Source organism: Ursus maritimus, unplaced genomic scaffold, assembly GCF_017311325.1.
Source record: "Ursus maritimus isolate PB19 unplaced genomic scaffold, ASM1731132v1 scaffold_29, whole genome shotgun sequence".
Classification (NCBI taxonomy): Eukaryota; Metazoa; Chordata; class Mammalia; order Carnivora; family Ursidae; genus Ursus; species Ursus maritimus.
The window spans coordinates 2,433,683-2,457,316 of NW_024425452.1; the positions used below are offsets into that span (position 1 = coordinate 2,433,683).

General features: G+C 45.0%; 1 protein-coding gene across 1 annotated transcript in view; it reads left to right on the forward strand.

The window, feature by feature from the left end:
• The window catches only part of BICRAL (BRD4 interacting chromatin remodeling complex associated protein like), a 73,070-nt gene that overhangs the window by 43,211 nt on the left and 6,225 nt on the right, over positions 1-23,634 (forward strand). Inside the window, exons 6-11 of the mRNA XM_040643489.1 lie at positions 13,113-13,218; positions 14,047-14,147; positions 15,617-15,678; positions 16,735-16,880; positions 18,165-18,259; positions 19,870-19,972. Coding sequence (XP_040499423.1) covers positions 13,113-13,218; positions 14,047-14,147; positions 15,617-15,678; positions 16,735-16,880; positions 18,165-18,259; positions 19,870-19,972 — 613 coding nt within the window. The remainder of the gene's footprint in view (positions 1-13,112; positions 13,219-14,046; positions 14,148-15,616; positions 15,679-16,734; positions 16,881-18,164; positions 18,260-19,869; positions 19,973-23,634) is intronic.

The window sequence follows — 23,634 nt, forward strand, 5'->3', positions numbered from 1 at the left end:
AAATCAAGAAATTAGCATGATTACAATATTATCACCTTATCTACAGACCTTATCCAAATTTAGTCCGTTTTCCCAAGAACAGTCCTTACGGCAAGAAGGGAAAAAAATTACATTGTTTTGTGTTTATGCTCCAGGATCACTGTCTAATTTTGTCGTCATGTCTTTGAATCTGGAACAGGTTCTCCATCTTTCTTTGTCTTTTATGACCTTAATATTTTCGAACAGTACAAACCAGTTATTTTGTAGAATGTCCCTCGATCCAGGTTTCTCTGCTGTTTCCTCATGATTAGATTCAGGTCATACATTTTTGATATTATTGACGTATATGTTTACATCAGAAGTGGCATGTCCTCACAATACGGACTTGTCCCATTACTGGTGGCGTAAACTTTGAACACTTGCTTGAGATGGTATCTGATGCTTCTTAATAAGTTTCTTCTAGGGGATACGTTGACTCTGTTTAGGTATCCAGCTGCTCAAACTTGCACACGCTATGTTAAGCTTCCATTGATAAATCCTGACCGAATCCGTTATTGCGGAATCAGCTATTACTGTGATGGCCACCAAATAGAGATGGTCTAATTCCGTCAGTTGTTCTACATTAATTGTTGGCATTATTACTCTAAGAAAGTTTTCCTTTTCCCCTTTTACTTATGTGTTTGTCTATATCAGTATGGACTCACAGATTCTTTTTTTTTTTTTAAAGATTTTATTTATTTGGTTAGTTATTTGAGAGAGAGAGAGAGAGCACAAGCAGGGGGAGGGGGCAAAGGGAGAGGGAGAAGCAGACTTCCGCTGAGCAGGAAGCCCCAGTGCGGGCCTCGATCCCGGGACTCTGAGATCATGACCTGAGCCAAAGGCAGACACTTAACCGACTGAGTCACCCAGGTGCCCCCTCATAAATTCTTATTTTATTCAGTCAGTTATAAATTGTTGTAGTCACTTATCTTGATGCTCGTGCCTTTGATGGCCATTGGGCACCCCTCCAAATTGGCTACTGGTCCTTCTGACACGTTTCCATCATGCCTTGAGCACTTTCTTTAATTTCTGGCAAAACAAGATGTTCCATGTTCATTTTTTACTTTCCCGCCTCTGCCCTGGAATCAGCCATTTCTTTAAGGAGATTTATTCCTTCTAGTGGAGAACAGTTTTTAAAAACCAAGATCTGAGCACTGCATGTTCATTGCAACTGGCCTACATATCTTTATACACACCCAACATCTGTAGCTATTTATAGATCAGTCCATATTAAAAACAGTGAGTTCAGGGGCGCCTGGGTGGCTCAGTTGGTTAAGTATCCCACTCTCGGTTTTGGCTCAGGTCATGATCTCAGGGTAGTGAGATGGAGCCCCATGTTGGGATCCGCGCTGGGCACGGAGTGTGCCAAAGATTCTCTCTCTCTCTCTCCCTCTGCCCCTTCCCCCTGTAAATAAATAAATAAAAGGAAGGAAGGAAGGAAGGAAGGAAGGAAGGAAGGAAGGAAAGAAGGAAGGAAGGAAAGAGAGAAAGGAAGGAAGGAAGGAAGGAAGGAAGGAAGGAAGGAAGAAAAAGAAAAGAAGAAAAGAAAAGGAAAGGGAAGAAAGAAAGAAAGGAAGGAAGGAAGGAAGTAAGGAAGAAAGAAAGAAAGAAAGAAAGAAAGAAAGAAAGAAAGAAAGAAAGAAAGAAAGAAAGAAAAGAGTTCATATTGATACTTCGAATTCTAATCCAGGACCACTGGGTTCATTATTCAAGACTCCTTCTTTTCCATTTCCAAACATCTTCCATGTTTCCTCTTTTCTAACCGTGAGAAAGCAACTCCACAATATATTTACTTATTTGCTCAATCCCAGAATACACAGAAAATAGTTTCAGAATTGCTCATCCATACCACTATGAAAAACAAACCTACTGATGAGACATCAGCACCAGTTTGCAGTTCTGTCTTTAGCCTAAAGGTATATCATCAAAATACTGTGTTCATGGGGCACCGCGGTGGCTCAGTCGGTTAAGCATCCGACTCTTGGTTTCACCTCAGGTCGTGATCTCAGGTCATGAGATCGAGCTCCACATTGGGCTCTGCGGTGAGCAGGGAGTCTGCTTAAGTGTCTCTCTCCCTCTCCATCTGCCCCTCCCTGCCCTGTGCATGTGTGCTCACTCTCTCTCTAAAATAAATAAATAAATCTCTTTTTTTTTTAAAGATTTTATTTATTTGTCAGAGAGAGCACAAGCAGGGTGAGCGGCAGGCAGAGGGAGAAGCAGACTCCCCGCTGAGCAGGGAGCCCAACGCGGGACTCGATCCCAGGACCCTGGGATCATGACCTGAGCCGAAGGCAGGCACTTAACCTGCTGAACAACCCAGGCGTCCCTAAATAAATAAATCTTTCAAAGTACTGCATGTGACAGTTACTTGTCTTAGTACTCCCCCCCTTGGTGTAGTTATGCTATTCATTTGAAATGTAGTTCTGCTTAGTTGCTTCTGTTCATATTTCATTGTAGGCGTCTTTCCCCACTATGCTTGTTGATTTTGCCTATTTAATTTCTTTTGAAAGTGTGACCCATTAGCATGGTTCCAAAAGCCAGGGCTCTGCAGAAAGTGTACCTGGAGCACCTCACTCTACCCTTCTCCCACCCTTCCATCTTTCCCTGCCAGTTCTCAGCCGCCTCTGTCGTCACCGATCTCATTCATCTCTAGTTGCATTATCCTATGTTTATTTTCACACACATGAGCAGACGCATGTATGGTTTCTTACTTCCCTTGCTTTCTTATTCAAAGTATAGGGTGCTGTAGATACTCTTCTACACTTTGGTTCCTAAAAAGTTTTCTAAAAAACTTTTAGGGGCGCCTGGGTGGCTCCGTCGGTTTAGCGTCTGCCTTCGGCTCAGGTCATGATCGCTGGGTCCTGGGATCAAGCCCCACATCAGGCTCCTTGCTCAGCAGGGAATCTGCTTCTCCCTCTGCCTGCTGCTCCCTCTGCTTGTGCTCTCCCTCTTTCTCTCTCTGACAAATACATATATTAAATATTTTTAAAAATTAAAAAAACATAATATAAATTAAAAAAATATAAGCCCAAATGTCTAATAATAGAATCATCAGCTGTGATGAATGGTATGCAGCTATTTAAAATGTTTTTTGGGGAAAAAAAATGTTTTCAAAGGGTGCCTGGCTATCTTAGTCAGTGGAGTGTGGGACCCTTGATCTTGGGGTTGTAGGTTCAAGCCCCACATTGGGCACAGAAATTACTTTTTAAAAAAAATAAAATCTTGGGTCACCTGGATGACTCAGTTGGTGAAGTGTCCAACTCAATCTCAGCTCAGGTCTTAATCTCAAGGCCGTGAATTCAAGCCCCCTGTTGGGCTCCACACTGGGCATGGAATAAATAAAATCTTTGTATATGAAAGTAAGTAAATAAATAATAAATAAAATAAAATAAAATATTTTCAAAAAATAACTTGGTCAGTTGAGCCTCCAGCTCTTGGTTGTGGCTGGGTAGTGACCTCAGGGTCGTGAGATCGAGCCCCACGTTGGGCTCCGCATTCAGTGCAGAGTCTGCTTGGGATCCTCTCTCCCTCTCCCTGCCCCTCCTGCTTGTGCTCTCTCTCTCTAAAATAAATAAATAAATCTTTAAAAAAATAACTTAAAGATTTGGGGAAAGGCTTACAAAATATTTTAAATGTACATTTAAATTTGAAATATTTAAAATGTGCTTTTAAATGTTTAATGAAGAGGGGCGCCTGACTGGCTCAGTCAGTAGAGCATAGGACTCTTTAACTCAGGTCGTGGGTTGAAGCATAGAGCTTACTTAAAAAAATAAATGTAGGGGTGCCTGGGTAGCTCAGTCAGTTGAGCGACTGACTCTTTTTTTTTTTTTTTTAAGATTTTATTTATTTATTCGACAGAGATAGAGACAGCCAGCGAGAGAGGGAACACAGCAGGGGGAGTGGGAGAGGAAGAAGCAGGCTCCTAGCAGAGGAGCCCGATGTGGGGCTCGATCCCAGAACTCCAGGATCACGCCCTGAGCCGAAGGCAGACGCTTAACGACTGCGCCACCCAGGCGCCCCCTGAGCGACTGACTCTTGGTCTCAGCTCAAGTCTTGATCTTGGTGGTTGAGAGTTCAAGCCCCGCATCGGGCTCCATGGTTGGTATGGAGCCTACTTTTTTTAAAAAAATGTATGTTTAATAAACAATTTGTTTTCGCTTTAGAAAAATGATAGAGAGAGACAGTATGTTGAATTAGAAAACAGAAAACGTTTTTGCTTAAAAAACACCCAGAAATTTCATTAGAAAGAAATGCAATATAACATAAATAGAAATGCAATATAACATTAATAGCAGTTCTCTGGATAGTATAATTAGATTATTCTCATTTTCTTCTAGTTTTGAAAATTTGTCCCACATAGAAGGTATGATACCTGGACAGCGTTTATCAAAACATGTTTACGTATTTTTTAAAAATAAGTAAAACATGCAGTTGGTAAAAACTTAAAACAGTTCCAGCATAGTTTACGGTGAAAAATAAGTCTTCCTGCCAGTGCCCACGTTTTCCTCCCAGAGGCCGCCACCGTTTCTCGGTTCTTTATATTCTCCCAGAGATGTCCTCTGCGTACAGAGTAACAAATATCACATAGCCCTACTTACGTCTGCAGTGCACTGCCGATGTTTTTACGTAACTACATAAATTGAGGATCATTTTATATCAGCATCTGTTGATCTGCTTTATGTTTGTTGTTATAATTAATTATATATAATCAGCCACAGCATGATCTTTTTCTCTTGTTTATTTTCTGTATATAAGTAATGGCTTGATGAAGGAGAAAAATCTGACTCCCAAAAGTTTCAATATCCAAAGGTAATAAGAAGCCTCTACTGGCAGCTCCTACGTAATTTTTTGTGACTTTTAATGCCAGAGGGAATTGGGAACTGGGTCATTTGTATTATGTCAAGTGTGTTACTGCTGTAGGTTTTCTGGAACAATTAAGGTGTCAGGTGTATTGGAATAAGGAGGATACAGCCTTGGGGGCAGCATGAGTTAGAAAAGTAATACTGAGGTGTTACCTAACATTTAAAGCCTCGGGACATCCAGAAACACTTATAGCGACTCTATTTTACTTTATAATTTTTGTGTAAAATTTCTGTACAAATTACTTTATAGAATGCCATCATAAACAAAAACACCATCACAGGGACTTTCCATGTTTGTCTATTTGGGAAAATTTAACACAGCAAGTTTTGATCCTGAGGCAAGGTAAAGGGGTTAAATCTAGTGAGAAATAAGTTTCTAAATATAAATTTTGGTTTCAATATAGAACATACATTTATTTGGTTCAAAATTCAAAAGGTACAGAAAGGTATATATAATAGTGAAAATTTCCCTCCTTCTATCCCCCAGCCACCCAGTTCTCTGCAGGCAACCAATGTAGTCAGCTTCTTGCAGAGTGAATACAAGTCCTCACCCCATTTTTTGTAGTGTGAAAACTTCCCAAACCATAGAAAAATTGGAAGAGTACAGTGAACCCATTCATCTAGATTTACCATTGTTTTTTTGCAACATTGGCTTAAACTGTGTGTCTCTTTTCTGTCCCTCTCTCTGTCTCTACACACACACACACACACACACACACACACACACACCTTTTTTCTCTGAACCATCTCGAAAGTAAGTTACCAATGTCATGACCCCTTAGCCCTAAACACTTCGCGAGCCATCTCATAAGAACAAGGATCTTCTTCAATACATCCACAATATCACTATCACACCCCAAAAAATTAATATTAATACAGTAAAGTTGTATCAGATGTCTTCTGATTGACCCAGTAATGGCCTTTACAACAATGTTTCACTCCAGAATCCAGTCAAAGAGCACTGCTTTCACCTGTTGTCACATCTCTGGTCTAGAGCAGCCCAGGTCATTTGTCCTGTAGAGTGGCCTCAGTGTGGAGTCGTCTGATTGTGTCTTCGCGAGCAGAGGCAAGCTGAACAGTTGCGGCAGACACAAAGTGCTGGCTGGGCCTGTCGTTGGTACTTCTGGGTGTGGTCGCTTGGTGCAGGTGGCTTCTACCAGGTTTCTCCTCCAGGTTCTCAGAGGTACCTTTTCCCCTTTGTAAAGTGGAAATGACCTCTAAGATGGTGCTTTGGGACCATGTGACTGTCCTGTTTCCCCATCTCTCACCGGTGATTTGAGACTCCATCAGGGAGCCTCACCTGAATATTACATTGGTGGTTGCAAAATAATTTCCTAACTCTATGATCCTATCTAGAGTTTTTGGCTGGGACTGTTCCGTTAAGAAGAGCTTTTTCTTCTTCTCCCTCTGACTTTCCCTCTCTCTCTTTTTGGGGGTGTCACCTTCAGTGCTTACCAACTCATGGCTGTGCTTATTCCACACATCCCCAGCTAACTCTCCCTCTTCCTCTGCCCAAAGTCATTTGAGGCTAAGCCAGTGACACTAAGATATTTTAGATCTCTAAAAGATCATGTCTTCATTTTGTAGTTAATGTTGCAGTCTGCTGCTTCATTATTCATTTTAATCCCTACAGTGTCCCAAATGTCGTCAGTGGAGGCCTGCTTAAGCTGGCTTCTATACCTTTGACGCGGCCCCATCTGCTTTGAGCGCTTTGTGGCCTGAGATACTGTGCACATGTCTTCCGATTACCTTGCCTCAGACCTAGAATCAACCATTCCTCCAGAGAGCCCTATGAACTTAAATCCCTTAATGCAGAGAATAGTTTGCAGGATTTAAACTTTCTTGGAAATAGATTCATATTCAAAAGTCGGCGATTAAAGGAGGCGATTTACAAGAGTTTAGCCTATTAAACAAAAGTAAATTATTTTAAGTCCAAATCTCCTTAGATCACTAGAAGATTTAATCAGTCGATTGTAAATCCCTTGAGAGCAGCACCCACCATGGCTGTCGCCAGAGTGATCACAGCCGGTCTCCAGCCCTTCCCTGCCCCTTCCTCCTTCCCTTCCTCCCTCTAGCTCAGCCTGACAACCTTACTATGGAGCCACTGGATTTTCAGACACCCAGACTTCAAAATCTAGGTGGTGTTTGTTCTCTCCTTCTATACTTTTAGTAAGTTACTAAATTCTACAGATTTGTCTTTGACTGTCTCACACCTGTTCTTTCCAAAATAATAAAAGTAATGATCATATTATTAACAACTGGTACAGTACCCAGGGCTCTCCATATTATTGCTAACCCTTACCTTGGGGCTACAAGTAGTGACTATTTCCATTTCCCAGTCAAGGAGATGGAGGTTCAGAGCATGGCCAAATTGCTCAGAAAGGCAGACTTCACCTGCTAGCTGGCTCTGCTGTACTCTTTCCCATTTCTCTCCTCTTCTGCATCCTTACCTTGAGCTAGACTTTAAGAGGGACTGCAGGGGCGCCTGGGTGGCACAGCGGTTAGGCGTCTGCCTTCGGCTCAGGGCGTGATCCCGGCGTTATGGGATCGAGCCCCACATCGGGCTTCTCCACTGGGAGCCTGCTTCCTCCTCTCCCACTCCCCCTGCTTGTGTTCCCTCTCTCGCTGGCTGTCTCTATCTCTGTCAAATAAATAAATAAAATCTTTAAAAAAAAAAAAAAAAGAGGGACTGCAGTGTAATGGGAAACACAAGGGTTGGGTTAGGAATCAGAGCTCGCTTGTAGGTCCCGCTCTGCCAGGGACTGGTTTGGTGATCTAAGTGTGTATCTTAAACTCTCTGAGCCCTGATTTTCTCTTCTCTAAAATGAGGAACCCTAGCTATGCAATTGAACCACCTGGGGAGCTTTTTAAAAATATGGATGCCTGGGCCTCTCCTCCATAAATGCTGATTTAAATGGTCTGGAGAATGGGCTCTAAGCATCAGCATTTTTCAAGAGCTCCCCAAGTGATTCTAAAGAGTAACCAGGATAGAGAAGCGCTGGGCTAGATGATTCCCAAGGCCCATTCTGACCCTCACATCAACATATGTAGCAATTACCTGGGTGATTGATTTGCCTCTGGCCTCTTTCTAAGGGCAGATGTCCACCGCATTAAAATCTTCCTAAAACATTTGCTTAGTGACCTGAACCAAATCATCTGAGACTCCCCATTGCCACAGGAGGAAAGTACAAACCCCTGCCTGGCAGTTAAGCCTCTCTGGTTGGAAACCCTCCATTTTAGCTGGGCTAACCCCTCCTCCTCACCTCCCTGACTAGGCCAGACTCATTGTGAGCCCCATGTCATTACTGACATGGGTATTCATTAAACTTCCTTTCCTAGCAGGTAGAAATGCTTCCCATCGTTCAGCGCCCCCGCAAAGCCCCTAAAAGAAAGAAGTCTTTTCCAGTCACCCAGCTATCTTCTCTGTACTTGTCGTTCATAGTGCTCACTAGGTGCAGAACCACTGACAGTGCTCCCTCCTTCCCTCCTTCCCTCCCTCCTTCCCTCCTTCCCTCCCTCCTTCCCTCCCTCCTTCCATCCTTCCCTCCTTCCCTCCTTCTCTCCTTCCCTCCTTCCTCCCGCAGTATGTCAGTACCTGCCACAGCCAGCCCTGGGCCAAGTCCCAAGGAGACAACAGTCTGTTGCAGGGCAGGAGGCAGACAGATAAACTGGCAATCACAGTGCACTGTTTTCCGATGCTCTGGGAGAAGTAATCCGGAGTGCCAGGCTCAGAAAGGAAGCCTCTGGGGGCGCCTGGGTGGCGCAGTCGTTAAGCATCTGCCTTCGGCTCAGGGCGTGATCCCGGCATTATGGGATCGAGCCCCACATCAGGCTTCTCCGCTAGGAGCCTGCTTCTTCCTCTCCCACTCCCCCTGCTTGTGTTCCCTCTCTCGCTGGCTGTCTCTCTCTGTCAGATACATAAATAAAACCTTAAAAAAAAAAAAAAGAAAGGAAGGAAGCCTCTGACTCAGATGGGACGGTTGGGGAAGGTTTCCTTGAGATAGTGGTTTCTGACTGAGACCTACTAGGGGAGGGAAGAGTTAGTTACCCAGGTAGCAAGGGCCTGAGCAAAGAACTTTCCAGCAGTAGGAACAGCCGTGCAAAAGCCTGGTGAGAGAAGAGACCGTGATAGCGAGGGGACAGGAAAACCGGTTCAGGTGAGGTGCAGAAGATTTAGGCGGGAAAGGTGAGCAAGGACCACATCACACAGGACCTTGTATGTCATGTTAAGGAGCCGGTGTCATAATCGAAGCATGAAATGCTGAAGCCTAACACCAGCCTGGTGGCACGAGAGATGGTGAGAATGGAATGGATTTGAGACAGTTAGGTTAGATAGAACTTGCGATGATTGGCTGTAATGGAGACATAAGGATGACACATAAACTCGACCGTGACACCAGCTTCACTGAGCTAGAGAACGTGAAAAGAAACTGTGGTTTGAAGGGAAGTTAGGAGTTTAGTTTAGGATTTGTTCGCAAGTCTAACAACCCGTGGGGCAGCCATGCTGTATGATGGCAGCTGTAGACCCCGAACAATAGGACCGAACTGTGGACTCAATGGGACTGACCAGCCTCTTGTAACTGAAGTGGCAGAAATGGATGAAATGGATCAGGGAGAGCGTATGAGTAGAAAGAAAAAAAAATAAGTGGCCAGAAGAGAATTCCAGAGCACCTCAATATCTAGGGGACGGACACAGAAAGAAGAGTCCACAAGTGAGACTCAGAAGGTTCCAGAGAGGAGGAACTGATAGGGTTCAGCATTTTGGAGGCTGAGACAAGAGAATGTGACAGGCAGGAGGGCAGAGGCCTGCAGAGTGAGTGCCGGTGGAGGTGAGGATCGGGGTGTCTCACAGGTTTCACAACGCGGACGCAGCTGTCGACCTCGGTAAGACTTGTTTCCCTGGAGCGCTAGGTGCAGAAGCCAGACTGGAGTAGACCAAGGAGAGAGTAGGAGGTGTGGTAAGAGTACAGCCAATATTCAGAAAAATGAAGGTACCTGATAGCCACAGGATGGCTGGGGTCAAAGGAATTCGTTTTCAAGATATGGGAAAAGCTTGAGCCTTTTTTTCAGAGCTGATGGCAAGGAGATGGATGTGAATTCCAGAGCACTGGTGGGATTCTTTGTAGAAGAGAGGAGGGGTGCGCCTGCCGTTGTAGCGGGAGAAGCCAGGGAAGGTCGCCTGGGGATGCAGAGAGGTTGTGGCTGTGGTGGGAGAGAGTTGAGTGAGCTCTCCCCTGGCCTACAGGTTTGACGATGATGAAATAGCATTCAGTGGAAAATGGGCAAAGGAGCTGGCTAGAGGAAAGAAAGGATTGCTGGGCGGGCACGAGGGCCCAGTGGAGGTTGGAGGCTAGAATGGCGGTGCACTGGGTCATTGCGTTTGGGTGGCCTGGTGAGCTTTCAGAGGCCGGACACAGTGTTGGTGCCCTCAGCTGCCTTCTCTGTGATTCCCACAGTGCTGGGTACACATGCCTCAGTCAAGGGCTTTGGGCCACAACTCTCGGAAACGTACCCTAACACGCTTAGCATCAAGGGAGAATGTCCAGGAAGTATAGTGTCCCTCCTTATAAGGTCGAAATCAGGCTGTCTGCTCTTCTTTTGGCCTACTCAAGATCGCATGGCCTTCTATCTGTCTTCGCTCTCTTTCAGTCTTCTCCACCAAAATGGCCAGTCCAGCTGTACATTATTACCCAAGCACTTAACAGAAACTGGCAAACGCAGCGGTTTCCAAAACGTAGCAACACATCAGAATCAACTGGAGAGCTTTTTAGGATTGTGGATTCCTAAGTGCCACATCGGATTTCTGAATCTTAAGGATGGAACCGGAAACTTGGTATTTCAGAAGCTCCCCAGGTGATCTTGATGCAGCTAGTCTATAAAAACCTGCATCTGAGTACCAGTGCCCTTGGTACCCACTCCCCAGCACCACCCTAAATTCCCAGGAGAGTCTGGATGGTGGTGCGGTAAGGCGTGGCCAGGCGAGCCGGGGCTTGGGTGACGTGAGGAAGTAGCCAGACAGAGCCTCTGCTGCTCTCTACAAGGCCTTTGTTCCAATTAAGAAAAAGTGCCCCCCTGGGTAGAGAAACTGCTCCACTGGCAGCCTTGGCACTTTGATTGATGATTGATTGACTGATTGATTGATTGATGGGGGGGTTGAGGGACAAAAGGAGAGGGAGAGGGAGAATCTCAAGCAGACTGCCTGCTGAGCACGGAGCCCAGTGATCCTGAGATCACGATCAAGAGTCGGATGCTTACCCCGCTGAGCGTCCCTAGGCGCCCCAGGCCTGGCACTTTTAGATGGAAGAGAAAGAGTTCCTTCCCTTCCGGAAGTTTAGCTCTTGGTGCCTGTGGCAGGTCACACACCTTTGTGTGTTCTCCAGCCTTGCTGGCTCCAGCCCGTTTCTGTGGCAGCGCAGCAATTCCCAGGTGAGAGTGTGGCTGGGCAGACCCAACGTCTCCCCCATTCGGTAAATGCCTATTGTTGGATGAATACCGTCTTGCTAGGTTGGAATTGGTTTCTTGAAGAGCGCAGCCAGGTGAGGCGTGTGGCACAGCCAGTCGCAGGGCCTGGGAGCCTGAGGGCCAAGCTGCGGACAAACTGGTTTCTTTCAAAGTGTACCACAGAAGGGGAAATTGACATACTAAATATTTTGATTTGTTGGGGTTTTTCTATATGTTTACATGGTATCTAGATAATCCATAGGATCTAATCCATAGACATCTTTAGATGTCTACTGATGTCTACTGATATTAGCAGAGTTCTTAGAGCCAAGTTCTCAACAAAGTATCCTTAAATAGTCCATTTGTGAAGTGTATATATTATATATAATATATATTTTATACATGTATATATAAAATTATTTTTTCCCTTGTGGTTTTGTTACTAAGAATGTTTTACCTGTCTGCCTAGAAAGGTGCAGGTCTGACCTTCCCTGCTAATGGAAGGACGAGCAAGGTGACCATTTCCAACTTTGTAATGACCTCCTCCAGCCTTTCTTGGGTAGTGTCAAGTCCTTCTCCACTTTTATATTAGAAAAGAGAACCAAATAATTAATTGTTTCAAATAATTGTGTAGAATAGAAATGGTAACAGGAGCTTACTTGGCCAATGGTCAGGTACTGCCAGGGTCTCACATAAATGGTTGGTGGGAACATTTTCATCGGGCCAAGGTCATAGTTTAAGTCCCCCATGGGGATGGTTGGACTAAATTCTAAATCTACGATTGGTATACAAAATATAAAACTAGAGAAACAGCTCTGAAAACTTGCTGCACTATGAAGTGGTAATGACATAGAAGGTTAAAAATTGAGAGTAATTTAAAAGCCCTTTATCATCTTTATTTTTTTAAGATTTTATTTACTAGAGAGAGAGGGCAAGTGCGCATGTGCACGAGCAGGGGAGGGGCACAGGGAGAGGGAGAAGCAGACTGCCCGCTGAGCAGGGAGCCCCACGCAGGACTCTGGGATCATGACCTGAGCCACCCGGGTGCTCCTGTCATCTTACTTTAAATGAATAACAGATTTTTTAAGAGCTAAAAGGAACTCGCCAATCCTCAAACATCATCTAATTCATCTTCCTCATTTATAGAAAAGAAGCACACACCCATTAAAACATCAGATTACTTTTTCTAATAATATTTTCCTCAGGCTAATATTCAGCTGAATTTACATTTCCCAGTTACACCTGATGTTGACATGACATGAACGAGAGACATACCAGTGGCAGGGGGTGACACATACTTTAGATTGTCTACACAGCGAACAGTGAGTGCTGACAGAAGGTTTGGAGTTGGCACTTGGGTCCTGACCAGGTGCTCAGAGTCCGTGGAGACCCCACGTAGGATCCGGTAGTCGGGGTCGTAATCCCTGCAGGCATGATAGAAAATTACTGGGGCTAGAAACTGTTAGGGATAGAAACTGAGTTTGGGGCTCAGCCTTTGCCTCTGAGCACCACAAACACAGTGGTTCCAGGGGCAAGAAAGCAGTCCGGCATCAACTCAGCATCCCTGTGAATGGCGTCCAGAAAATTCAACATGCCCATAGATTTTTAAAGGGTGCTCTTTGCAATCCTCCCAGTGTGATAGGAGAGTAAAGTTAAATTCTTGTTTTGCTTTGTAGTCCAACCTAAAGTCGATGCCACGTAGGCATTAACAGGCTTGATTGGTGTTTTGGGTAATCTGTTAAAGATTTTAGTCATGAAGTTAACTTTTCCTCTTGGCAATATTTTTCACAGGCTCAGAAAAAAGGTTTGAATCAGACTTCCCCCATTGCTGCTTCCAAGACCACAGATGGCCTGAGGCAGGCGCAGATCCCTGGCCTCCTGAACACCGCACTGCCAGGTCAGGAGCCTTTGTAGTAAGCTCCCCTCTGCTGTCCCCTGTCTCCCCAAAACCAGAGGACATCTTCTGCCATCCCTCCTCTTGCCTGCAGCCTTTCCCGTTCCACCTCGTCCACACTCTGACCATGCCTCCTGTACCCCTTCCCCCCAAAAGAGACCATGTTGCGTCTGAACCTTCCTTTTATGTACTACTAAGAAAGAAAAAAAGCACTTTGAATTAAATTATGACACACTAAATCATATGGAAAAAATGTGCTGCTCAGAAACAATAAAATCTCGTACGATATGACACAGGTGACTTTGTAACTATCCTCATGTCGCTTTATTTATCTGTATTTGGAATTCCCCCCCAAGACTAAAAATACTGTGGGCTGTGTCTTCCATTTCTTCTAAAGCTTCGAATATCTGCACGGCTCAGTAAATACTAGCAAAGACAAAAGCAGGAGCGCTCCTAGTCAGCCCCCTGTTTAGGCCTCCATCCCTTACTTTGTGAGCGTTCTGGGGGTTCGGTAATCCTGACAGATTACTGGTTTGAGGCCTACTCCTGAGACCTTAGATAATTTGAAACTGTAGTATTGACCGCTTTTATTTCCTACCATTTATTTATGTATTTGTTTCTATTTACTACCTAAATAGGCTTTACTAATCCTGACCTCTGCCTCTAGAGGTTTGGAGATAAATGTACTTCCTGTTCTCCTTCCTCAGAGCAAGCAGCCATGATAAAGAAATCCCTTTCCGCATGGTCAGTGAGCCATACACATTGGACTGTACAGGTTAGATAAGGGGCTTGATTGACTGTTTCTGTTGTCTTATGTGTTCATTCTAACAGGGCAGGATTCTGGAAGCAAAGTTATGCCAGTGTCCTTAGGGACCACACAGCCACAGCAGGAGAAAGTAGCTGGATCATCTCCTGGCCAGCCAGCTGTGCAGGTAGAAGACCGTTTGCGTCGCTACTTCTTAATACCGAGCATAACTGAGAGAAGATGTAGTCATGTCATCTCCAGCTTGGTAGTAGCTGCCTGCCGTCGTCTGCCCACAGAAGCGTGCTCGCTGAAGACCTTCCCCGCAGGCCAGGCCGTGTTATGTTAATGTTTATGGGATTAATGTGTCTATTCTAGTTCTCAAATTACAACACTGTCGTTTCCTCACGAATTAATAATATACTAGCAGCCAATACATAGTAGGTACTCAAAAAAATGTAGTTTACTAATGAATGGTCACTCATTCAAAGTGGATTGTTCCCCCCCTTTTTTTTTAATTTATTTATTTGAGAGGCAGCGAGAGAGCACACACCTGCAAGCGGAGGGTGGGTAGCAGATTAAAAGAATCTCAAGCAGACTCCCCACTGAGCACCGAGCCCTACGTGGGGCTCGATCTCACAACCCTGAGATCATGACCTTAGAACAGAAATTAAGAGTTGGCTGCTTAACTGACTGGGCCACCCAGGGGCCCCTGGGTCTGTTCATCCTAGTTATAGAAGAGATTTTTTTTTTTTTAAGATTTCATTTATTTGAGAGAGAGAGAGAGAGAAAGCGAGTGTATGGTGGGGTGGCGGGGTGTGGGGGTAGAGGGACAAGCAGACTCCCCGACTCTCCATTGAGCACAAGCCCAATGCAGGGCTCCATCCCAGCACCCCAAGATTATGACTGGAGTGAAGTCAGACACTCAAACCACTGAGCTACCCAGGCGCCCCTATACTGAGTGTGTTTTATGTTTCTGCTGTAGCAACCAGGATCGTGTTTTCAGCTTACTGAGCCCTTAGTTTCTTCTCCATCAAACACCAATTAATAGTTTCATGAAGCTTGTCATAGTGCGGGCCTGCCTAGAATACTCAGTGAAGGATCTGGTTCAGTTCTCAGGTTCTGACATAAGTCTTATTTGTTTCCTTAACGTGGATATAAGAAGTGCTACTAGGGGCGCCCGGCTGGCTCGGTCGGTAGAGCATGTGACTCTTGATCTCAGGGTTGTAAGTTCGAGCCGCAGGTTGGGTGTAGAGATTACCTAAAGGGAAAAAGAGAAAAAGATGCCCTACTAGGGTCACACACCCAGACTATAGCAGCCACTGAATTCTCAGATGTTTGTGGAGTTCGTACCCACAAGATATACTTCTCCAAAAATCTAATGGTACGTTTAGAGAGTTGGGGATTCAGGCTTTAAATACAAGCTGAGTCCTTCCAAGGAGCTGATAGTACAGCTTTCCGTGATCTTGACACAGTGTGCCTTTGTGACGTGGGTCTGTGGCCTTGCTTCTTTTATTTTTTAGCAGGGTACCTTCTACATTCTTAGAATATGCCCTTGATAAGGAGTTGAAAGTGTTCACAGCACAGCGTCCTTCATGTGTGACTGTATTCGGCGTAGTTTCTACAGAGGGAGTGATAAGCGGTGTGTTTTGTCTTTAGGTGGACGGCCACTCAGGAGGACAAAAGCGACCTGCTGCGAAACAGCTAACTAAAGGAGCTTTGTGAGTGACCCTTGGAAATGACTCATTTTGAACATTTCTCTAGGTTCCTAACCTTCAATAACTATACAACAGAAGTCAGGTTATAATAATATAGAGCTAATATTTCTTAAAATACACTTTGAGCGTGGAGCGCTGGGTGTTATACGCCAAGTAATGAATCGTGGAACTTTACATCAAAAACTAGGGATGTACTGTATGGTGACTAACATAACATAAGAAAAAATTATTATAAAAAAATACACTTTGAAAATAACTTCCTGCGGTTTGCTTCTGTTAGGACCCGTAAATACAGTGACCCCTGAACAACACGGATTTGCACTTTGCAGGTCTGCTTATATGCAGACGCTTTCCGATAAAAATACAGTGCAGCACTGCAAATGTATTTTCTCTTCCTTACAAGGTTCTTAATAACGTTTTTCTTAGCTTCCTTTTTTGTAAGCATACAGTATATAATACATGTACTGTTCAAAATATGTATTAGTCAACTATGTAATCAGCAAGGCTTCTGGTCAACAGGAGACTCTTAGTAAAGCTTTGGAGAAGTCAGGTTATATACTGATATCTGATTATGCAGGGGGTCAGCACCCCAAACCCCCTCATGTTGTTAAAGGGTCAACTGTGTACCAAATATAGTTTGAATCTTCTGTTTGCTCTTTTGTTCTCAAGGAGACTAGTTCTCTGTCTTTTTAGCAGTCCACATACCCTTTGATTGGCCAAAGGGTCTCTGAGAAGCGTGGTTTGAAAAACTCGTGTGTTTGGAACAGAAATACTAGCATAAGCTTAGTTGGCCAAGATCTGTGTGAGCACCCCCGTGTGAGGAGTTGGTGGGAACACCGTGGTTTTGAGGACGGGGTCATGGTGTGAGTCCCCTGTGGAGACAGACCAAACTGTACTCCCAGCATGGTGTACAAAGTAGGAAACTGAAGAAAACACGGAACTGCTGTCCTACGAGTAATAACGTTCCTGTAGGTCTTATTTTCTTTGCATGCAAATAGCCATCACGATTAGATTTCCTGCCGTGGATCTCCACTGACGTCGGCCATTTCTCTTTTAAAGCATTCTCCAGCAGTTACAGAGGGACCAAGCCCATGCCGTGACGCCTGATAAAAGTCAGTTCCGATCACTAAGTGACGCGGTGCAGAGGCTCCTCTCCTACCACGTGTGCCAGGGCTCCATGCCCACAGAGGAAGACTTGAGGAAAGGTAAACGGGCTGTCACCCCCGAGCGCCCCTGTGACACCAGGCACCGTCCTGTGGATGCCCCACAGGAGAGCAAGAGCCCTGTGGCTCCCAGAGAGTGGTCGTCTTTGTATTTTTCATCGTAGACCTAACTTGTTCCCGATTTACTCAATGTCCTGGTCCCTGTTTAGGGTTGTGACTTCCTCTTCTCAATATTCCGTGAAGGGACACACAAATGTCAGAGCATTTTATTGACCAGTTTGGGGGGGCAGTGAACCCAGAGCTTTGTTTGGGCTGCCGGCCGCAGATGGGATGGCTCTGAAGTCGGTAGTCTACACAGTGATTTCTCGTGTTTAGGCAGAACGCAACCCCTTAGCTGCTACCAGCAGTTTTATGAATGAGGTAGATACTTCAGCCCCCCAAAAGCGTTCTTCGAGTTCCACAGTGAGCCTAGGGCATTGCTGTATGTCAAGAAACTGGCGAAGATGGTGAGGATAAAGGCCCCTTCGTGCCAGCCCGGAACCCCGTCCATCCTGATGCCTGGCCCTGCTGTGCCGCTTCGTTCTCCCCTCCTTCCCGACACCGTTCCCAAGCCTGGGCTCCATCAGTGCCCCTCCGCTGCTTACCCCTCCCTCACCTAGCCACCGGTCTTGCTTACCTGGCTGAGGTCTCTGATCTGAGCACAGATCGGTCCCCAGTCAGTCCCCTGGGAGCTTTCCTGGCCGGTCCAGGGAATAGGGGCCAGGTCCAGCATGACACAGGGATGCAAAGACTCGGAGTGGTTAGAAAATGTGAAGTCTTTGGAGACAGGCAGGCAAAGGACAGTGCCACAGCACCGTGACCTGTCATGAACTAGTTTGTGTCCTTACGTAAAACCGGTCTGCCCAGCCCAGACTGTAGGACCTCCTTGTTCAGCTCCTTTCTCGTTTTTCATACCATTGGAAGGGAGTGGAGCTTTGACCATCTAGACCAACAGATCCTTCTCTATTCATTGATATTTATTGCATGTCTGTGCTGTATGGTTTTCTTTTATAGGTGATGTTAAAAGTATTCTGGTTTTGGCCCCTAGTTAAAGTTAAAATAAGCTAGTACTGCAGTGAGTTGCCCAGTCACCTAACAGTGGACAGCGAGGGAAAGTGCAAAAGCACGTTTAAACAAGGAACGCTAATCTAAGAAGTGAAGACTGGCACAGGCAAGCCGTGTTGGAGGGATGGAAGAGTAATACATTTTGGTCCTGAGAAAGAAAAGACCTAGTGAGTGATTTGCACTCTCTTACCATTTTCTCTCTCTCTCTCTCTTTTTTTAAAGTCGACAATGAATTTGAAACAGTTGCCACTCAGCTCCTAAAAAGGACCCAAGCTATGCTTAACAAATACAGATGCCTGCTTCTAGAAGATGCCATGGTAAAATTCATGCTACCAAGCATATTTGTTTTTTAAAACCCCACAGGTCACAGCTAGTAATTCAGAGAGAAAAAAGCTTCAGGAAATTACATTGTCCCAACATAATTGCAAAGGCACAGATGCTGAAGATTGTAGAAAACCTTCCACCTGACTGGTGCTCCTGACACTTGACATTTGCTGCTCTTGACATGCTTGCTCACACCTGATGAGTGCTATGGTTCTGCTGGTTCCAAATGAGGAAACCAGGGCTTTGGTTAAATAATTTGCCTAACATCCTACGGCTCATGAGTTTCAGAGCAATTAGCAGAGCTAGGGAACAGACCAGGACCATCTGAGACCCCGGCCCCCATGCACACTCTGATGCTGTCGGCTGCCTCTCACCAGCCCAGAGATGTGGGGAAAATTGTTCACAGTAACATCTGAAAAGACCAGGTGATGACAGATGTTAAAATAGCTGTATCTTGTGTTTAACGGAGTGGTCAGTAACATGCCATAAAGCTCATGCATGATTTAAAAATGTACAACTTGATGGGTTTTAGTATGTTCCTAAGTTTGTGCAGCCATCAGCCACTGCCTAACTCCAGAACGTTAAATGTAGTTTTAATGTGCCAGTTCATTAGAGAAAGAAGATACCTCAGGAAATGATAGAAAGACCAAAGCTATTCTGAGATTTTAGAAGCAATCTGAAATCATACAGTCTTTCACCTATAAATTGGCCTCTTAGAAGCAGTTTCCAGTTTAAGATCAACTTTGAAATGTACCTGGGGAGCTTAGTTGAACTGCATTATTACATATACAATAAGGTGTAAATATATGTGTGTCTGTGTGTGTGTTTACATATATATATATATAATTTTTTACATATATTTACATATATATATAATTTATATTTACTTAAAATTGTGCCTGCAAAGTGTGAAATAGTTGTTCTTATACTGACAACCATTTTAGAAAAAAAATGCTGAGATATCAAAAAGACTTAACTCTTATCATTTTTAAGGAAAGGACCACTTATTTGGTCAAGTTATCTTATGTCTGCTATGAATTTTCATGTTAAATAAGACTCACAAATATAATTTAAGCTTTGATTCTGTAGAGCAAAAAAAAATTTTAAGGAAAGCCTTACTAAAAAAACACAATGAAAGCACAGTGAGAATAGGAAGAAAAATGTCATCCTAATGAAAAGATTTCTAACATATTATTAAGCAGAGGGGGAAATAAGAAAGATACAGGCCAGTGTGTATAGTTGCTGCCATTTGCTTGCAGAAATAAACAGAGAAGAACGTCAATGCATGTGTGTGCATAAAATCAGTCTGCATAGTATGACACTGCTAGGTGCGGTGCCTGCAGAGAGAGGCGGGGGGAGCAAGGAAGGCAGGCTTAGTTTTCACATCCTCTCTAGAAATCAATGGAAATCACCTTTTCCCCAAAAATACAATTTAAAAAAAAATGCATCCCTATGTGACAAGGATAAATGGGACTCCATGGGACGTGACTAGAACCTAGACACCAAGTCTTCACATCCGGTTGCTTCGTTTGTCTCGAAGATTCAGTGGGATGTTTGCACTTGGGAAAAGGCATCTGAAGTGACCAGACTCTCTCGTTTTCAGCGGATCAACCCGTCTGCTGAGATGGTGATGATCGATAGAATGTTCAACCAGGAGGAAAGAGCTTCTCTGTCGCGAGACAAGCGTCTGGCACTTGTAGATCCTGGTAAGACACGTCAGCGGAAAAGTAGAGGAGAGGTGCTGCCGGGGTTCCGGGCCGTGGGCCTGTGGGGAGTCTGTCCGAACCACCTGTGGGTACGAACCCTGAAGGTACAAAATGCATTCTGGGGACAAAAACCCAGAGCAAGGACAGTGCGTGGATACTCTGTGAGAAGGTCCGTAGTCAGCGTTCCTTATGTGATTGTGTTTCCCCATTATAAACGTAGAAGTCTCATTCCTTCTCTGGTTCTTGAGAACTCAGTTGAAGTCAGAAGCCTTCCCAGAAGCGTTTAAGCCTCAGCGAATTATCGAGTTGTCTTACCGTGTGCAAGGCGCCGTTAGGGGCCCTGCCCGCGAGCTCAGCAATTAAGATGCTCCGTTCAGTCCTTGCTCTCACCCGCCGGTTTCCCATGGACTGCGCCGAAGGGCAGGAAGACATTCTCCTCCAGCCAAGGTTTTTCTAGCTGGACGAATTAAATTTACGTGAGGCGCATTAACAGGAGGGAAAAAAACTTCTATTACATGTGTACAGAGGCCCAGTAACGAAATTGAGACACAAAGAATGACCAAGGCAGGCAGTTGGTGTACTTTTTAGACAAACAATAAATCTATGAGGAATCGACGGGATAAAGAAGACTTAACTCTGGGAGCTTCAATTAGTAAGGAATTCTAAACAGAATTTGGGCTGGAGTAGTAAATTAGTGAAAAGTAACAAGGGCTCTTCCTACGCCTTCTGGGCCCTGAATTCCCCATTGCTGGTGATGAGGATGTCTCTCTGTCTCCTCGTCCAGGGTGGGCTCTTTTCAGGTGGAAGATTTATTTCCTGCTCTCGGGGACAGAGGAGGGTCTAAGTGTCCTTCTTGAATGGGCTCAGGTTTTGTTTGTTTGTTTATGTGGTGTGGGCTTTTTTGTTTTGTTTTGTTTTTTTCCCCCGAGAGAGAGAGTGTGTGGCTAGAGGGGGCGGCGGGCAGAGGAGAAAGAATTCTAAGCAGGCTCCACGCTCAGCACACCGCAACACAGTCTGCCTTTTAAAAATGAATCCTCGGGGCGCCTGGGTGGCACAGTCCTTTGAGCATCTGCCTTCGGCTTGGGGTCATGATCTTGGGGTCCTGGGATCAAGCCCCATATTGGCTCCCTGCTCAGTGGGGAATCTGCTTCTCCCTCTCCCTCTGCCCCCGACTCATGCTTGTTCTCTCTCTCTCAAATAAATAAAGTCTTTAAAAATAAAAAAATAAAAGGGCCGCCTGGGTGGCTTAATGGGTTAAGCATCTGCCTTCAGCTTGGGTCATGATCTCGGGGTCCTAGGATCAAGCCCCACGTCAGGCTTTGCTCAGTGGGGAGTCTGCTTCTCCCTCTCCGTCTGTCCCTTTGCGCCCCCCCACACTCATGCTCAGACTTAACTCTTATCATTTTTAAGGAAAGGACCACTTATTTGGTCAAGTTATCTTATGTCTGCTATGAATTTTCATGTTAAATAAGACTCACAAATATAATTTAAGCTTTGATTCTGTAGAGCAAAAAAAAATTTTAAGGAAAGCCTTACTAAAAAAACACAATGAAAGCACAGTGAGAATAGGAAGAAAAATGTCATCCTAATGAAAAGATTTCTAACATATTATTAAGCAGAGGGGGAAATAAGAAAGATACAGGCCAGTGTGTATAGTTGCTGCCATTTGCTTGCAGAAATAAACAGAGAAGAACGTCAATGCATGTGTGTGCATAAAATCAGTCTGCATAGTATGACACTGCTAGGTGCGGTGCCTGCAGAGAGAGGCGGGGGGAGCAAGGAAGGCAGGCTTAGTTTTCACATCCTCTCTAGAAATCAATGGAAATCACCTTTTCCCCAAAAATACAATTTAAAAAAAAATGCATCCCTATGTGACAAGGATAAATGGGACTCCATGGGACGTGACTAGAACCTAGACACCAAGTCTTCACATCCGGTTGCTTCGTTTGTCTCGAAGATTCAGTGGGATGTTTGCACTTGGGAAAAGGCATCTGAAGTGACCAGACTCTCTCGTTTTCAGCGGATCAACCCGTCTGCTGAGATGGTGATGATCGATAGAATGTTCAACCAGGAGGAAAGAGCTTCTCTGTCGCGAGACAAGCGTCTGGCACTTGTAGATCCTGGTAAGACACGTCAGCGGAAAAGTAGAGGAGAGGTGCTGCCGGGGTTCCGGGCCGTGGGCCTGTGGGGAGTCTGTCCGAACCACCTGTGGGTACGAACCCTGAAGGTACAAAATGCATTCTGGGGACAAAAACCCAGAGCAAGGACAGTGCGTGGATACTCTGTGAGAAGGTCCGTAGTCAGCGTTCCTTATGTGATTGTGTTTCCCCATTATAAACGTAGAAGTCTCATTCCTTCTCTGGTTCTTGAGAACTCAGTTGAAGTCAGAAGCCTTCCCAGAAGCGTTTAAGCCTCAGCGAATTATCGAGTTGTCTTACCGTGTGCAAGGCGCCGTTAGGGGCCCTGCCCGCGAGCTCAGCAATTAAGATGCTCCGTTCAGTCCTTGCTCTCACCCGCCGGTTTCCCATGGACTGCGCCGAAGGGCAGGAAGACATTCTCCTCCAGCCAAGGTTTTTCTAGCTGGACGAATTAAATTTACGTGAGGCGCATTAACAGGAGGGAAAAAAACTTCTATTACATGTGTACAGAGGCCCAGTAACGAAATTGAGACACAAAGAATGACCAAGGCAGGCAGTTGGTGTACTTTTTAGACAAACAATAAATCTATGAGGAATCGACGGGATAAAGAAGACTTAACTCTGGGAGCTTCAATTAGTAAGGAATTCTAAACAGAATTTGGGCTGGAGTAGTAAATTAGTGAAAAGTAACAAGGGCTCTTCCTACGCCTTCTGGGCCCTGAATTCCCCATTGCTGGTGATGAGGATGTCTCTCTGTCTCCTCGTCCAGGGTGGGCTCTTTTCAGGTGGAAGATTTATTTCCTGCTCTCGGGGACAGAGGAGGGTCTAAGTGTCCTTCTTGAATGGGCTCAGGTTTTGTTTGTTTGTTTATGTGGTGTGGGCTTTTTTGTTTTGTTTTGTTTTTTTCCCCCGAGAGAGAGAGTGTGTGGCTAGAGGGGGCGGCGGGCAGAGGAGAAAGAATTCTAAGCAGGCTCCACGCTCAGCACACCGCAACACAGTCTGCCTTTTAAAAATGAATCCTCGGGGCGCCTGGGTGGCACAGTCCTTTGAGCATCTGCCTTCGGCTTGGGGTCATGATCTTGGGGTCCTGGGATCAAGCCCCATATTGGCTCCCTGCTCAGTGGGGAATCTGCTTCTCCCTCTCCCTCTGCCCCCGACTCATGCTTGTTCTCTCTCTCTCAAATAAATAAAGTCTTTAAAAATAAAAAAATAAAAGGGCCGCCTGGGTGGCTTAATGGGTTAAGCATCTGCCTTCAGCTTGGGTCATGATCTCGGGGTCCTAGGATCAAGCCCCACGTCAGGCTTTGCTCAGTGGGGAGTCTGCTTCTCCCTCTCCGTCTGTCCCTTTGCGCCCCCCCACACTCATGCTCGTGCACACACTCTCTCTCCAATAAATAAATAAAATCTTTAAAAAATAAATTAAAAATTAAAAATTAAAATAAAATAAAAATTAATCCTCCTGGGGCGGCATCTGGGTGGCTCAGATCAAGCTCTGCATAGGGCTCCCCACTTAGCAGGGAATCC